General features: G+C 32.0%; 3 protein-coding genes across 5 annotated transcripts in view; 2 read left to right on the top strand and 1 right to left on the bottom strand.

Annotated features, from left to right (window-relative positions):
- Nucleotides 1–439: 439 nt before the first annotated feature.
- Nucleotides 440–5,947, top strand: LOC108906023 (ubiquitin-like-conjugating enzyme ATG3). Its single transcript, XM_018709156.1, has 5 exons — nucleotides 440–748; nucleotides 800–1,249; nucleotides 1,302–1,442; nucleotides 1,505–1,632; nucleotides 5,627–5,947. The coding sequence occupies exons 1-5, from the start codon at nucleotides 677–679 to the stop codon at nucleotides 5,775–5,777; spliced, it is 942 nt and encodes a 313-aa protein (XP_018564672.1). The 5' UTR covers nucleotides 440–676; the 3' UTR covers nucleotides 5,778–5,947.
- Nucleotides 5,945–12,737, bottom strand: LOC108906021 (zinc finger protein 271). Its single transcript, XM_018709155.1, has 9 exons — nucleotides 12,597–12,737; nucleotides 12,203–12,464; nucleotides 11,908–12,143; nucleotides 11,671–11,854; nucleotides 11,390–11,616; nucleotides 10,897–11,310; nucleotides 9,248–9,614; nucleotides 8,588–9,195; nucleotides 5,945–6,190 (listed from the first exon to the last, which is right to left on the bottom strand). The coding sequence occupies exons 1-9, from the start codon at nucleotides 12,735–12,737 to the stop codon at nucleotides 5,945–5,947; spliced, it is 2,685 nt and encodes an 894-aa protein (XP_018564671.1).
- Nucleotides 12,738–13,174: 437 nt separating this feature from the next.
- Nucleotides 13,175–16,207, top strand: part of LOC108906027 (bcl-2-related ovarian killer protein homolog A) — a 28,779-nt gene continuing 25,746 nt past the window's right edge. Inside the window, exon 1 of one of the 3 annotated variants that reach the window (XM_018709167.2) lies at nucleotides 13,175–13,349. Coding sequence is in view for 1 of the 3 variants with exons in the window: in XM_018709162.1 (XP_018564678.1) it covers nucleotides 14,686–14,740 (55 nt within the window). In the remaining 2 variants the exon portion in view is untranslated. Of the gene's footprint in view, nucleotides 13,350–14,461; nucleotides 14,741–16,207 lie in introns of those variants that run through there. The other 2 variants (XM_018709168.2, XM_018709162.1) reach the window with 2 other exon arrangements.

The following is a 16,207-nucleotide window of genomic DNA, read 5'->3' as shown; positions in this document are numbered from 1 at the left end:
TACGAAAATATTATACTTATTTACGACTGATGGAATCTTGAAAAATTATAATTTTATACCTATATAATCGTTATTTATGTTTATCGTTATAATCGTTATTTAATATCTTTGTAATGTGTACCTATTTTTAATACTCTTTTTAACATTCATAAGTTCCAATGCCCTACATAGTTAAAAATTTTGGGTTAATACGAATTCATTTACATCAAAATACAATCATTCAGTACGTACTATATTCGGTACTTCACCTACAAATTATTCTATTTGATCTTTTTATTCTATGTGTAAGAAAATCTTGAATTGATTTTCTGTGGTAGCGACATCTTACGCTTTTAAAGAGAAGTACGTATTTTTAATCCTAGTTTTCTAATTTTATAACATTAAACATTTTTATTTCAAGTAAATCAATATTTTTTCTTTCTGTTTTATTATTTATTTTACTTGAATAATGAAAATGAACGTACAATATAACTACTTTAAAGAAGAATTCCTCTGTTCTTTAATCCAGAGTATGGCATTGAAGTGTTATCATTATCAGCTGTTATCTGTCAAAAACTAACCACTTCTATTAGGTATTTATAAAAAAATCGATAACTGCGGCACTCTTGTCATATCAGCACTATGGCAATATAAAAACCCAGTAGACCGGACATAAATTCGTCGTGAAACGTGAAACATGCAGCACGTAATAAACAGCGTTAAAGGAACCGCTCTAGCGGTAGGAGAATACTTGACGCCTGTTTTGAAGGTAAGTAAAGCACTTTTCTTTGTCCGCTGAATAATATAACACCGTTTGAAGGAGTCAAAGTTCAAAGAAACCGGCGTTTTAACCCCGGAAGAGTTCGTAGCAGCGGGCGACCACTTGGTGCACCATTGCCCCACTTGGCAATGGGCAGCAGGCGATGAATCCAAAGCCAAACCGTACTTGCCAAAAGACAAGCAGTTCTTAATCACTCGAAATGTACCGTGTCCGAGGAGGTGCGAACAGATGGAATACTCACAGGAATTAGAGAAGATCATTGAATCTGATGATGCCGATAACGGCTGGATCGATACTCATCACTACGATAAAGATATTTCGGTGGAAGATAAAGTGTCGGAGATGACGTTAGAGAACGCTAAAGGGGAGAGTATGGAAGAGGCTGCTCTTAAGAATGATGAAAAGGATGGGGACGAGGAGGAAGACGACGAGGAAGAGGCCGCGGATATGGAGGAGTTTGAAGAGAGCGGAATGTTAGAAGATGAACAGGTACGTCATTTCCAAATACATATCTTTAGAATCGTAACGATCAAACGTTTAGGTAGCTAAGGTGGTTAAGTCTGTCGAGGCAACGAAGAACGGGGAAGACGGCGAAATAGTGCATACAAGAACGTACGATTTGCACATTACTTACGACAAATATTACCAAACGCCTAGATTGTGGTTAACGGGTTATAATGAGGTAACGATTTCCTACGAAGTTTTCTTATTAATTTTCTTCAAATTTTGTTGGACGTTTTATAGAAACATCAGCCACTAACTGAAGATGAGTTCTACCAGGATGTTAATAAGGACTATGTGATGAAGACCGTTACGATGGAAACTCATCCGCATCTCAGCGTACCAAAAATGGCGTCGGTACACCCTTGCAGGTAATATGTATTCAGATTAAACGAAAAAAGGTTTTTGGTATTCAATTTGTTTTTACGTTACTGTGGTCATGTTGACGATTCGAAACACAGACTAGTGTAAAAAACTTTATTAATAAATATATTCTAACTATACATATGTACATTAATAAACAATCGAAATACAAGGTATAGCAGAAGTACCGGAATGGCAGAAAAACTCGAGGGGAGAGCATTTTAGAGAAGAATGTTAAATACAAAAGGATTTCTCCCTGGCTATCCGATGGTGACCTTGACATTGACCTTGAAGGTCATTTCAAGGTCAAATGTGATTTTCCAAATGGGGCCCTTAACTTTTGACCCCAGAAATGAAGAGCGAAAAATTTTACGTCCAGATATGACCTTGAGTGACCCCTTCCTTTTGACCTTGAGGCCCCCACAAGGTCAAACTAGCAAAAGTACAGGAACGGCAGAATAACTCGGCGGAAGAGCATTTTAGAGAAAGATGTTGACCTTGAAATGATCTTCAAGGTCTCCATCGGATAGCCAAGGAGAAATCCTGAAACTTTAACATTTTTCTCTAAAATGCTCTCCCGCCGAATTATTCTGCTGTTCCTGTACTTCTGTTAGTTTGACCTTGTGGGGGCCCCCAAGGTCAAAAGGGATGGGTCACTCAAGGTCATATCTGAGCCTAAAATTTTCCGCCCTTATCATTTCTGGAGTCATTTGGAAAATCACATTTGACCTTAAAATGATCTTCAATGTCAAGTTAACCATCGGATAGCCAGGGAGAAATCCTGAAACTTTTGTATTTAACATTTTTTTCTAAAATACTTTCCCGACGAGTTATTCTGCCGTTCTGGTACTTTAGCTATACCCTGTATATATAAAAACTTTTATAACAATATGTAGAACAATTCAATGAGAGATAAAACATACATGTTTAATTTAAAAATGTGTTGTTTTCGTATTGGCTTTAACAACTTTACAAATATTGAACGTAAACGGATTTGTGAGTAAGGGTGGCCGGTCAATTACAATACTTAGGGGGTGGGGGGGTCCCTGTAGTAGATAAAATGTCACGGCTTGATTTTTAAGGAAAATGTATATGCAAACCACAGCTTGTTTAAGAGATATACAGGATATTGTTCATTTTAGGTAATTTTTTGTGGTTGAATAATATATTTGTGAAATTTTTTTCATTTTTAGATTTTTTATTCATTTTTTTCGCTATTTCACTATATTTTCCTATAATTTTCTGTTTTCTAGCCAGAGACTATTTTTTTAAGTCTCAAATTTTATCAAAATTATAGAATTTTTTATTTATGATCACACCGAATTTCGAGAAAAAAATATTGCTTGCTCATTGTGAAATTCATGTCAAAGGTTTTATCATTTTCGTTCTCCCTAAACGGGGAAAATTTGTGGATTAATAAATAAATTAAATAAATAAAATTTTCACTACTAAAATTGAACTTAAGATTATGTATGGTTCAATTTTGTGTGTATGTGTTTACAGCTTGTTTTCTCAAAATTTGGTAGAAACTATTTTGAGAGTACAGAACTTGTCCAAAAAAAAAATATATATAGTAGGCTATGATAACTGAAAATAAATTCAAATCATACATGAGTCCATTAACTTTTCTAAGCTCCCATATATTTTTTTACAAACCCATTTGACACTGTATTTTAGAATTTTTTAAAATTGCATAAAATTTTCATAAATAAATAAAGTTATTTGATTTCTGAAAGAAATGACCAAACATAAAAAAATCGCCATCTTAAACAAACGAAGATGTCTCGTCCTTCAAGAAAAACCCTTCAAAAGTGGTAAAATTAGCTCACATTATATATAATCTCGTTGGATACGATTTTTTTGTGTAACTTCATTTGCAATCTTTGTAAACTTACAAGTTGTATAAACTTCAATTTTAAGAGGGCTCTATAGCAAATAGACAACCAGCAATAAATTTTTATAGATTCTATTACACAGTTTGTCTAAATATGAATCAATGCACAAATAACAGACTTTCCCCCATTTTAACACAGATTTTCAATAATATGGACTTAGTTTGAAACTCAAGTAACTTTTTGGTGTAAAGAAATTTATAATTTACAATTCCGCTTGCTCAAATGCGGCAAATTACAATTTTCTCTAAGGGAAAAAGTTTTAGAATTGAATTTTGTACAATATACTGTAAGTTAAAAATGTTTAAATTTATTACCGATGTTGCAAAATAGCAATAATTGTTGAAAAAAAGGCAAAAAAATCAAGTTTCTTGGATAATTTTTGGAAAATGTTTTAATTGCCAATTTTGGTAAAAAGAAAGCTTTAGAGTATAATAAAAAAACACACCAAATTTCATTAAAATCGGTTAGATAGTTTCCGTAAAAACATTTTTTGAAAGTTTTGAAAATAAATTTTCGAATTTTCAAGCAACCTCAAATAAAGCATCTAGATACTTGAAAATTTTTTCACATAGAAAAGAATGGTCAGCCTTTCAAATGGTTTTTGAAAAATTGAAATCGGTTGATTAGGACGGCCACTGGAATTTTTTTTTTATTTTTGAACAATTAGATCACATTTATCAATTTGCAATTTAGTTTTTTTCAAAAATTATAATTTTAAAGTACTCGAAAAGCCCCCTCCCCCACTTTTCGTGTTTTGAGTCACTCTTCGCTCTTGCGAGCAACAGCTTTTCCGCTGATTTATCTATGTTGCCGATAACTTATGGGTATGAAAATTTTTTCCAGCTTAAACTCGGAAAAACTAAGCCACTGGATCAAAGATTATTGCTAAATTGTTTATAAATTAACGGTAAATGCCGATGAAGTTTGACCGCTTATATCTCGAGAACCAATAAACGAATTTAACTTTTAAAAAAAAAAAAAGCGTCTTTCCAAGTACTATATAATTTTTTAATCAACCGATTTCAATTTTTCAAAAACCATTTGAAAAATTGATCGGTCTTTTCTATGTGAAAAATTTTTCAAGTATCTAGATGCTTTATTTGAGACTGCAAAATTTTGAAAATTCAATAATTTTTTTCAAAATTTTTTCAAAAAATTATTTTGCGAAAACTCAAACCGATTTTAATGCAATTTGGTGTGTTGTTTTATTATACTCTAAAGTTTTTTTTACCAAAATTAGAGTGTCCTCTTAGCAATTAAAACGTTTAAAAAAATTATCCAAAAAACTTTTGTCTTTTTTTCATCAATTATTGCTATTTTGCAACGTTAATAAATTTAAACATTTTGTGCAAAATTCAATTTTAAAACATTTTTCTTGCTCAATATTCTTCCAAGATATAAGTAAAAAACTTAAATAAATTATGAATTTTTTTTAAATTTTTGAAACCATTTTTGCAATTTTGAAAATGTTGCGGACCTCGCCCAGATCTAGGAATCTACACTTTTATTATGTGAGTTGTACTGAAGGTATTCCAGCAAAAATTAACTTGCCCCCTCCTACATCCAAGAAATGCGATGTTTCAACAGATCCCGCCCCGGTCTAATACATTTTTATAGATTTTATTACTCACTTTGTCTAACTATGAATCAATGCACAAATAACAGACTTTCCTCCATTCTAACGCAGATTTTCTATAAAATGGAGTTAGTTTGAAACTCAAATAACTTTTTGTTGCTAAGAAATTTGTAATTTGCTGCTTTTGAGCATCGTAAATTACTAATTTCTTTACAACAAACAGTAATTTGAGTTTCAAACTAAGTCCATTCTATAGGAAATCTGCGTTAAAATGGGGGAAAGTCTGTTATTTGTGCATTAATTCATATTTAGACAAATTGTGCAATAAAATCAATAAAAATGTTATGCTGGTTGCCTATTTGTTATAGAGCCCGCTTAATCAATTTTTCATTTGTTTTTGAGAATTTTGTCTATGATCTTAAATATAATCTACGTTTTAGAGCATCTCGCAACGAAATCCGTAACGATATAATTTTCAAATATTTTAAAACTATTTGTGGTCGATTTATGGTAAAAAATTAATATTTACAGGCATGCCGAAGTGATGAAGAACATCATCGAGACGGTGATGGAAGGCGGCGGCGAGCTGGGCGTCCACATGTACCTAATAATATTCCTCAAGTTCATGCAGTCCGTTATCCCCACCATTGAATACGACTACACTCAAAATTTCACCATGTAGATCTACGCACGCTCGGGAGAGAAAAAGAACTGTGTTACTTACTCGTCGTACATCCGCTTTGTTACTGATATTGTGTTAAGCTTGAACGTTATATATATTGTATATCTTTTTTATATTTTAAAGATCATTTTATATTTTACTTAGATAATAAAGAAACGCTTTAAATTCTACTCGTTCTTTTTTATGCTGTGGATGAGGAACGTGTCGATGCCGATCTCCGGGTTGATGGCGCTGTTGTCGTCCATGGCGTACGTCACCAGGCAGACGTCCTGGCCGTCGTCGCCCGTTATGAACTGGATGTTCCCCTCCAGCTTTGACCTGTCTTTTATTATCTCCTCCTGCTCCTTCAGGATGTCGATCTCGTCCTGGATCTCCTGGTTGAGCAACGCGGCGTTTTCCTCCTGAGACACACCCTAGAAACCGCCCAGACTCGTAAAAATGAATCGTCTTGGTATTCGAGTAGAAACAAACTTTTATGGCAAACGTTACTGTTTTACGCAGCTATAAACGTTACTGTAAAATATTTTCGCAAAATATTCATGTGAAATAAAATCAATAAATCCAAACTAACAGTCTATTAATTGCAAATATTAAGTATTTTAAAAGCAAATCAATATTATAGTGATAATTAAAAATTGCGTTGTTAAATTAGATAAATATCTATTTCGTAATAGGAGCAGAAAGATTATTTATCAAGTACTTAAATTTAAATAAATTGTTTATTAATTGCTACTATCAAGTACTTTAAAAGTAAATAAATAATATATTAATGATTAAAAGCTGTTATTAAAATAAATATTTATTTCATTGCAGAGGAAATAAATTGTACTTATAAAGATATTAGATCCAAATAAATAGTCTATTAATTGTAACTATTAAATATTTTAAAAGTAAATAAATAATATATTAATGACAGAAAACTGTGTATAAATAAATAATTTCCTATTTCATTACAGTAAGTATAATTTTACTTATTAAATTTAAATAAATCTATTAGTTGCAACTATCAAATATTTTAAATGTAGATACATCTAGTTGCAGAGGAAATAAATCCAAATAAACAGTCTATTAATTGTAACTATTAAGTGTTTTAAAAGTAAATAAATAATATATTAATGACAAAAAAATTGTGTTATTAAAAATAAATAATTACCTATTTCATTACAGTAGGTGTAATTTTATTTATTAAATTCAAATAAATCTATTAGTTGCAACTATCAAATATTTTAAATATAAGTACATATTTTAATTATTAAAAATTGTGTTATCAATCATCATTATAGGAGACTGTAAGTTTTGTTTATAAAGTTATTAAATCCAGATATATAGTATTAATTATAATGTTCAAGTATTTTAAAAACAAATATATAAATGTTAATGGATGAAAACTAATAAAAACAAATATATGTCATTACAGAGGAAATAAATTTACTTGTAAAGTTATTAAATCCAAATAAATGGTTTATTAATCGCAATTATTAAGTATTTTAAACGTAAATAAATAATATATTAATGATTAAAAACTATGTTATTCAAATAAATAATTACCTCCTTCATTACAGTAGGTGTAATTTTATTTACATGATTAAATTCGAATAAATATATTAGTTGCAACTATTGAGTATTTTAAATAAATAATATATTAATGATTAAAAACTATGTTATTCAAATAAATAATTACCTCTTTCGTTACAGTGGGTGTAATTTTACTTACATTATTAAATTCGAATAAATCTATTAGTTGCAACTAACGAGTATTTTAAATGTAAGTAAATAATATTTTAATTATTAAAAATTGTGTTATCAAAACGGATGTTTCATTCTAGAAGATGTAAGTTTTCTTTATAAAGTTATTAAATCCAAACAGATCAAGCCAAATAAATAGTCTATTAATCGCAACTATAAGTATTTTAAACGTAAATAAATTATATATTAATGATTAAAAACTATATTATTAAAATAAATAATTACCTATTTCATTACAGTAGGTGTAATTTTACTTACGTTATTAAATTAGAATAAATCTATTAGTTGCAACTATCAAGTATTTTAAATGTAAGTAAATATTTTAATGATTCAAAATTGTGTATGGTAAAATAAATTTACTTATAAGTTATTTATTAAATCCAAACAAATAGTCTATTAATCGCAACTATAAGTATATTAAATGTAAATAAATAATGATTAAAAACTGTGTTATTAAATTTAAACAAATAGTCTATTAGTTGCAACTATCAAATATTTTAAATATAAGTACATATTTTAATTATTAAAAATTGTGTTATCAAAACAGATATTTCATTATAGGAGATTGTAAGTTTTGTTTATAAAGTTATTAAATCCAAACAGATCAAGCCAAATAAATAGTCTATTAATCGCAACTATAAGTATTTTAAACGTAAATAAATTATATATTAATGATTAAAAACTATATTATTAAAATAAATAATTACCTATTTCATTACAGTAGGTGTAATTTTACTTACGTTATTAAATTAGAATAAATCTATTAGTTGCAACTATCAAGTATTTTAAATGTAAGTAAATATTTTAATGATTCAAAATTGTGTATGGTAAAATAAATTTACTTATAAGTTATTTATTAAATCCAAACAAATAGTCTATTAATCGCAACTATAAGTATATTAAATGTAAATAAATAATGATTAAAAACTGTGTTATTAAATTTAAACAAATAGTCTATTAGTTGCAACTATCAAGTAAATAAATATGCAGAGAACTGCTTTATCAAAAAGAATAAATATAAATAAATATTTGATGATAGGGAGTGTAACTTATCACAAACATACCTCTAAGTCTTTCTCTTGTATGGCCGCCAGCTCGATGGGGACCAACGTCCCGTCCGGCAACAACCCCTGGATACTGGCCTCGTCGTTCGCCCCAGTCACCACCGGCACCATCTGCCCGTCCTGCGTCGTAATACTGATAGGATTGCCCTGCTGATCCACCAACTGCGTCAGATGTAGATCCGACGTCGCTTGTAACTTGGATTTGTCCGTATTATCGAGAATATCCAATAAAGGCGGAGGATCCTTCAAATCGAACTGCTCGCCGTAGATCGGATTCAGAAGGTTGTCGCTGAGTATATACTTCACGTTCGCCGTGACCATATTCGGGAACTTGATATCGCTTTGGGAACGACCGGCGCAATGGATTCGCATGTGCTTGGTTTTGTTGGAGCTATCGGCAAAGGTTTTTCCGCAAAATTCGCAAACATATGGTTTGATGCCGGAGTGAGTGCGTTCGTGTCTCTTAAGAGCCCAGGCTTCGGTGAAGGCTCTGGGGCATTCCCTGCAGATGAAGGGACGGTCGTTGAGGTGGCGACGGACGTGCGTTTTGTACGTGTCTTTGTGCAGGAAGGATTTGGAGCAGTAGTTGCAAGACCACGGCTTTTCACCTAAAAACGTTCGGTATAACAAACAATAGTTACGTTACGCCTTCGAACCCACCTGTATGTCTCTTCCGGTGCAAATTGAACTGGGACGAAGTGGTGAAAGACCTCCCGCAGTGGTCGCAACAGTACGGCTTCTCGCCCGTGTGAATCCTCTTGTGCTCCGCCAGGTTTCCCTTCTGCGAGAAAGACTTATGACACACGTCGCAGCTGTAAGGCTTGTAGCCCTCGTGCCAGCGTTGATGGAGCGTGAGGGACGTCCTGTGGGCGAACCTCTGGCCGCATTTGTTGCAGACAAATTTTTTCTCGCCCGAATGTACGGCTTCGTGGTTGACGAGGTTGGCGTTGGTTTTGAACTGAGCCGGGCACTGGCTGCAGCGGAACGGACGTTCGTCGGAGTGGACCAGCTGGTGTCGCTGTAGTAACTGTAACAATAGTGTCACAAAGAGAAAAACCATATATAGAGTGATTCACGACTTATCTAAAAAAATTTGAGAATAGCTGCGGCATGAGAAATGGAGTCAATATGGTAAAAAAATTTGTGTAAAATGCTTATAGTTGTAGTACTTTCAAGCATTGTATCACTGGACAACTGTAGTCTCTAGCATCATTCGCAACACGCGTAGAGAGCCACGTGGTCTCAGTGACTGCGAATAGTGAAATCCGATTTTACAATTGTCATTATGATAGTGTTTACAATAGTTTTTTTTTTAGTAGTTAATGTCAAAAATGGCTTGCATGTAAAGCAACTCGGAGTTGATGGATATCGTTTTAATTTATGGTGAAGCAAGACAACATTTGTATTATGGTGAAACATTTGATTTTTGATATTTTCTTTACAACATTGTATTTGTAAGAATTCAAAAATTTTTTTTTGGATAGAAAAAACAAAATGGTTTATTTAAAAGATTATCTATGGACATGTAGAGCCAACTGTCCCGATTTTCATGGAATGTCCCCATTATTGGGGAGTCAAACACCCTCTGGCAGGACGTCAAGTCTCCTTTACTGCTGCCTTTTTAAGGGTAAACCTTTTAATTATTTAATTAATTCTTAAAGACGACGAATAACTTTTCTATTAAATAAAAAAAAAATGATGAAGCGCCAAACATTAAAAATATGTTGAACTCTTTTTAGAAAATTAGTATTTTTTATATGATTTATTAAACATTAAATAACATTAGTATGTGGATAGACATATGTTACTAATTATTGTAAGTGAAATTTACATTTTAAAGTAATTAATTTTGCTGTTTCATAAAATGTACAAAACAAAAACCAAATAAAAATACTTATTAAATTTGATAGACTTGAAATAAAAAGCATTTGTTACTATTTCGTTAAAGCACTGTGTTTAGTTCGTGAATCTCAGTGTCAATAACATCGGATATCAACATAGAAGGGGCAGTTACCATAAATACATTGTGCTTCATAAGTCGCATTCGCTTAGTAACGTCATGATATTCATGTACGATAAACATAAATTACACACAAGATAATAAATAACACTGTATAAATTACCGAAAGTTACAATAACTTCATCACTTTCCAATTAACTGACAATTTACCTCAATTACTGCTGATCAACAATTTGGGAAGAGAGCGTAGTTTGAGAAACAATAAAAACAACAGGAAATGACAAAACTGTCCATATAGAGCGAACCCTTTGTGAAGCAGAGAATGAGACGTTACAAAAGATACACGTACCTGCCTATGTTTAAAGCTTTTATTGCACTTATTGCACACGAACCGCCTGCCGTTGCTATGCTCCGTCTCTCGGTGGTAAATCAAACTACTAGGATGCTGCAACACCTTCCCACACTGTTCGCATGGGTATTCCTTGAGGACAGAGTTGTCAGAATTATGCTCCACCTCCTTGTCGTGCTTCAACATGTGCAACTTCAAACTGTTTGAGTACGAAAACTTCTTATCGCACTTCTGGCAAGAGAACGGCTTCTCCTGGTTGTGGACGGCACGTTTATGGACATCCAGGTTCTGCTTGCAGATGAAGGTTTTGCTGCAATCGTCGCATTTATACTGCGACTCGGTGGCCTTCGGAGATGTTGTTTCAGTTAAGTTCGCCACGCTCTCGGCACTTTCCGGTAACTGAAGGGTGCCTCCCTATTTAACAGAAAAAAAAAGAAAGATACAACCTGAATCGAATAAAGTCAGCATTATTTTAGAAACGTTTTTTGCTTACCGCAGATTCAACCATTTCAACAGCCGACACGCCACTATGTCCCGTTTCTAATTGGTGTTGATCGACCGCATCTTTAATCTCATTTTCTACGTTACAATCAGCTTCTTGGCAAACGTACTTGACTTTGTGAGACTTTTTATGTAATTCGTAACGACCACAGTGCAAGAATTCTTTTTTACAAATCTCGCACTGGTATCGTTTTGTTCCACGTCTTTTGTTCCCGTAACCTAAATACAACATGGTAATATTTACATAATTTTTGTCCATGATAAAATACTTACCGGCTCGTATCCTAAACTTTGGCCGATTTATAAACACGGGCTCCCCTAAATCTTCCCCGTTCTCCGTTTCTGTCCTTCCGATTACTTCTTCGGCATCAGCGTTCACTTCAATGTCTTTAATTTCTATTTCATCATCGTCCTCTATAAGACCTTCCTCTTTAAACACTTTGTCCAGTTCTTTTCCCTAAAATAACACGTTAAAAATTTGGAAATGGAGATGAATTTACAATACCTTACCTGAACTATTCCTTGATACCTCGAAGGAGCCCTAATTTTTCTCCGCTTTCTACCGTCAGCATCAGTTTCACTCTCCTCCTCTTGCTGAATAGCTTCAGACTCTGTTTTTATTTCCATTTCCACTTCTTCCGTAATTTGTTTAGGAGGTCTACCCCTCTTTCGCCTCGGTTTTTCCAAACCATCAGCACGTAAAGACAATTCGTGCTCCGGAGGGAACAACGGCCCATCGGAGAATACTACAAGATATTTAAAATGATTAAATAATAAATACTGCAATAAATATTTATGTACTTACTCTGTATCAGGAACTTTTCACCTGTTTCGTCAGAATGAATGGTGTATGTCTCAACTGTGCTATTGGGATTCACTGTGTGCAATACTTCTTCTAGTTTTTGTCTTTGTTTCTCTTCTCTGTGTAAAATTTCTTGCTGGGCTCGATAGTGCTCCCTAAGCTTCACTTGGCCTTCAACGATAAGGTCCATGAAGGATTTCGTAGCTTCCAGTTGGATGTTGCAACCGGGGCAGATTGTTCTGGGGTACTTTCCATCGTTTTCAATCTAAAATTATTTCTGTTTATTGCAAAATGTCAAGAGGTGTCAGGTGTGCAATAATTTGAATTTCCCACTATGGTTTTACTAAGCATCTACAGAGGTAATCAAGTTAAATACTAAAACGTATCACCTTCCTACCTTCAGTGGCAAATATCTATTTACAAGTAGACTTAAATTATCAGAATTTTCTTCGCTAGAAAATAAGTATGTCCCATTACTATTTTCCTCGGCGCATAACCTACAGTAAATGGAATCGCACAATAACTTTGTCGGTTCCATTTTGTTTTTTTCTTGTCAATGTCAGGATTTGACGTCGTTTCAAAACCAGCTGTAGACCACCGGCCAATCGCATGGCAGATAGGCCACGTGACTAGCCGCCAACAATACGAATTTCAAATTAAGCAGCCAAATTTTTTTAGCCCGCTAAGAGATCCTGCCGATTGCACGTATCGATTTAATGTCCCGGGAAATTTACCTATAGCTTTTATATTATTGTAGTACCCTATCTAAAACGTTTCGCGTTCAAAAAATTAAAATTGTATTTATTTTCCATGAATGAAAATTATTAATGTAACCTTTTATGAGCTGGTTAATGTGAAAGTAATTATCTATATCTGGAATAGGCGATAATTATAGACGTACATGTAATTCTTATTTTACTGTAATAAATGTAAACGCCGGTATGTTTCTCGTACCGTTTCTTGGAATATTTGATCTTGGTTTGTTCTCTTCGGTTTCAAATCTTACCAAGTGTTAGTCGTAAGCTGTTATCGAACGTTACGTTGCTAGTGGTGTTAAATTAATTATTATTAATTGCTCTTCACTGAATAATTTGTACTTATCGTATTCCGTTCACAGTGAGTGAACAAGAGGGTTTGAAATAGTTCCATGGTAAGTTATATTAACGTTTGTAAGGTTAGCTTTGACAATCCGTAGATTTTTCAGCGATATTTTTGTGATATATTGCATGTTTTACAATTTGTTCAGCTGATTCACGTTACGAGTATTTATTACACTGTACATTTTAAACGTATACTGCTATTTTAGTTGGGAATTACAATATCAATTTTCATAAAAAACCCACTGTTTTCAATTTAATTATTGATATTGGTACCTACAGGGTGACTGAATAAAATTAGAATATTCCATTCAAAGACGACTGTTTAAAATAATTTTTTCAAAACTTATTAAATAATAAACTTATTCTGGAAAAAAAGAAAATAATTAAAATTAGTACTACTGTTAAAATTAAATATGATAAAGGTACTTCATAAGTATTGGTGAAAAAAAATGCCTTTTAAAATTAAATAGGTCTATATTTTATGCAAAACATATATTTTTTTAAAGTTTAATATATTTTGCCAATCACAGCCGATGAAACAGAATATTGTGTTTTAATATAATATCTCAATTTTACAATTTTAATTTTCCCGAAATTTAGTTGCCAACACGAAAGAAATAAAATAACTGTTCCAAACAAAAATACTGTAATACTGGTTACGTGACTTGCAATCATTTCTGAAGGTTTTATAACAAAGGCACACAGTCTCGGTTTAGGTACTATGAATTATAGAATTCATGTAGTTTTTTGCTTGATTCGCCCGTTATTATCATGTACACCTAGTTTACGGGCTCACGCTGTATAAGATTTTCAAGTTTAGCATAGCTCACGTATTTTAAATTTCGCGTATATTTACCGAGCAATGTAATAAAACAATCGCCCTAATTTAAATATTTAAAATAAGCCACCGGTTTCCCACCTACATTCCGTTCGACGGTGTTTGTAATAAATTAAGAAATTAATCAAAGGCACTTATCATAATCGCCAATATTTCTGTACCGTATGTTATTCGCAGATAGATTTTTGCATAATCAAATAAACATAATGCATATTATTTATTCGTTTTTCCAAGACCCGGATATAGCGATTAATTTTTTTTTTATCAGCGATTTCGCCACGCAAAAGATACTGGTCCACCGAGGTCAAGTTTAGCGAATCTCAGTTGGCGTGGCGTTAGTTTTTTTTTTCTAAACAATAGACAGTCGTTTAAGTTGGTTTGTTTTACTCCAAACGCTCTTACTGCGAACTTATTAAAAGATAAATTTAGCGTTTTAATAACAACAGTTGAAGTAAATCTATTGCGGTGATTTTTTAAACATTTTTGTAAAAAGTGACGGTTAGAGTGGGATATGTAATGGACGAAATGGTAGTAAAGAAAGTCTAAATATGAAAAGTGTATACCCAGTGGATTTTTTATACAACGTTATCTCTTCATCTAACGGTGAGTCATATTTCTTGTTTCTTGATATTATGGGTCAATAACCAGTAAACTGATTAGTATTTAATTATAAACAATTAATCATTCTCCATGTTGAAAGATACTTTCAAAATTATTGTCACCAATTTTTTTTTATTGACCTGTTCAAGATACGGTCTGGGGTCACTTTTAGGAGTAGGTAGATCACGTAAATGGAAAGTTTCTACTAATATTAACCTCAATTAAGTTAGTAGTTTTAAATGATAAAGTGCAAGCTGTTGGGTGTAACATTAAATGACTGGTCTAAATATGTGTGGGACAATTTAATAATTTAGGTTATTGCTTTCTCATTTTGTTTTATAATAAAATAATTTATTCAGAATTAAAAAAGAATCGATTGCAGACTTTTCTTTAAATATAGATCAATAATTGTCTAGGTATATAATATGCATCTAAGTCTTCGTAGCTGTTGTAGTAATTTTTGTATAATTATTAAAATGAATATTTTGTTTCGTGTCTCTTGCGAAAATTTGTTAGTTTATCATGTTTTAAGAGCCCCCTCAAAAAATCAGCTCAAAAAATTTTTTTTAAATTTCCAAAATCGTCAAAAATTGAATTTTTTTAATTTCTCATTATTTTATCATTTTCTATGTTGAAAAAAATCTCGATTCTGAAAATTTCAAATCGATATTTTAATTTCTTAAGGTCACTCATAATTAATTAATTATTTATTAAAAATAAATATCAACGAACTAATAAGTTTTTTATTGAATTTGATGAACAAAAAAATAGAAATAAATCACGAGATACTAAAAAATATCTCGAGGCAAAATTTACTACCGCACTGAGTATCAAATATTTATAATTTTTTAATTTTTTAAAATTTAAGTGTCCTGATTTATTTCTATTGTTTTGTTCATCAAATTCAATAAAAAAATATATTAGTTCGTTGATATTTATTTTTTAGAGGTCGCTCGAAAAAACAGGTACATTACTTTGAAAGTTAAAATAATTGTGGGTGACCTTTAGAAATTAAAATATCAATTTAAAATTTTCAGAATCGAAATTTTTTTCAACGTAGAAAATAGTAAATTATTAAAAAAAAAATTAAATTTTTGACGATTTTGGAAATTTTTAAAAATCTTGAGCGATCTCTAAAAAATTTTTTTTTGAGCTGATATTTTAAGGGGGCTCTTAAAACATGATAAACTAACATATTTCATAAGAGACGAAAAAAATATTCGTTTTTTTTTTTGGGCCACCCTAATATACAGTGTGACGTATTTCAACTGGAAACACACTTGTAAAAAAAATTATATGTTGACCGATTTTTTTAAAATAGAGCTTTAAAAATCCTTCTACATAGTATAGTATATTTTCACTTATGAAAGCCTACAATTTATTTTTTTCCGGTGTCAATTTTGAGAAAATTAGCGAATTTTTTATTTAAAATCTGACTACGACACTGTATTTTGCACCTACTCATTGTGG

Source organism: Anoplophora glabripennis, unplaced genomic scaffold (assembly GCF_000390285.2).
Source record: "Anoplophora glabripennis isolate ALB-LARVAE unplaced genomic scaffold, Agla_2.0 scaffold188, whole genome shotgun sequence".
In the NCBI taxonomy this organism is placed as follows: Eukaryota; Metazoa; Arthropoda; class Insecta; order Coleoptera; family Cerambycidae; genus Anoplophora; species Anoplophora glabripennis.
This window is presented reverse-complemented; position numbering and strand designations above follow the sequence as displayed.

Excerpts from the sequence above, each read along its gene's own strand:
- LOC108906021 (XM_018709155.1), bottom strand. The coding sequence starts at position 12,737 with ATGGAACCGACAAAGTTATTGTGCGATTCCATTTACTGTAGGTTATGC. Across the intron at positions 12,144-12,202 it reads TGAAAAGTTCCTGATACAGA|TATTCTCCGATGGGCCGTTG; the intron begins GTAAGTACATAA and ends AATATCTTGTAG. Across the intron at positions 11,311-11,389 it reads TTGAAATGGTTGAATCTGCG|GGAGGCACCCTTCAGTTACC; the intron begins GTAAGCAAAAAA and ends TCTGTTAAATAG.
- LOC108906023 (XM_018709156.1), top strand. The coding sequence starts at position 677 with ATGCAGCACGTAATAAACAGCGTTAAAGGAACCGCTCTAGCGGTAGGA. Across the intron at positions 749-799 it reads ACTTGACGCCTGTTTTGAAG|GAGTCAAAGTTCAAAGAAAC; the intron begins GTAAGTAAAGCA and ends CACCGTTTGAAG. Across the intron at positions 1,250-1,301 it reads GAATGTTAGAAGATGAACAG|GTAGCTAAGGTGGTTAAGTC; the intron begins GTACGTCATTTC and ends TCAAACGTTTAG.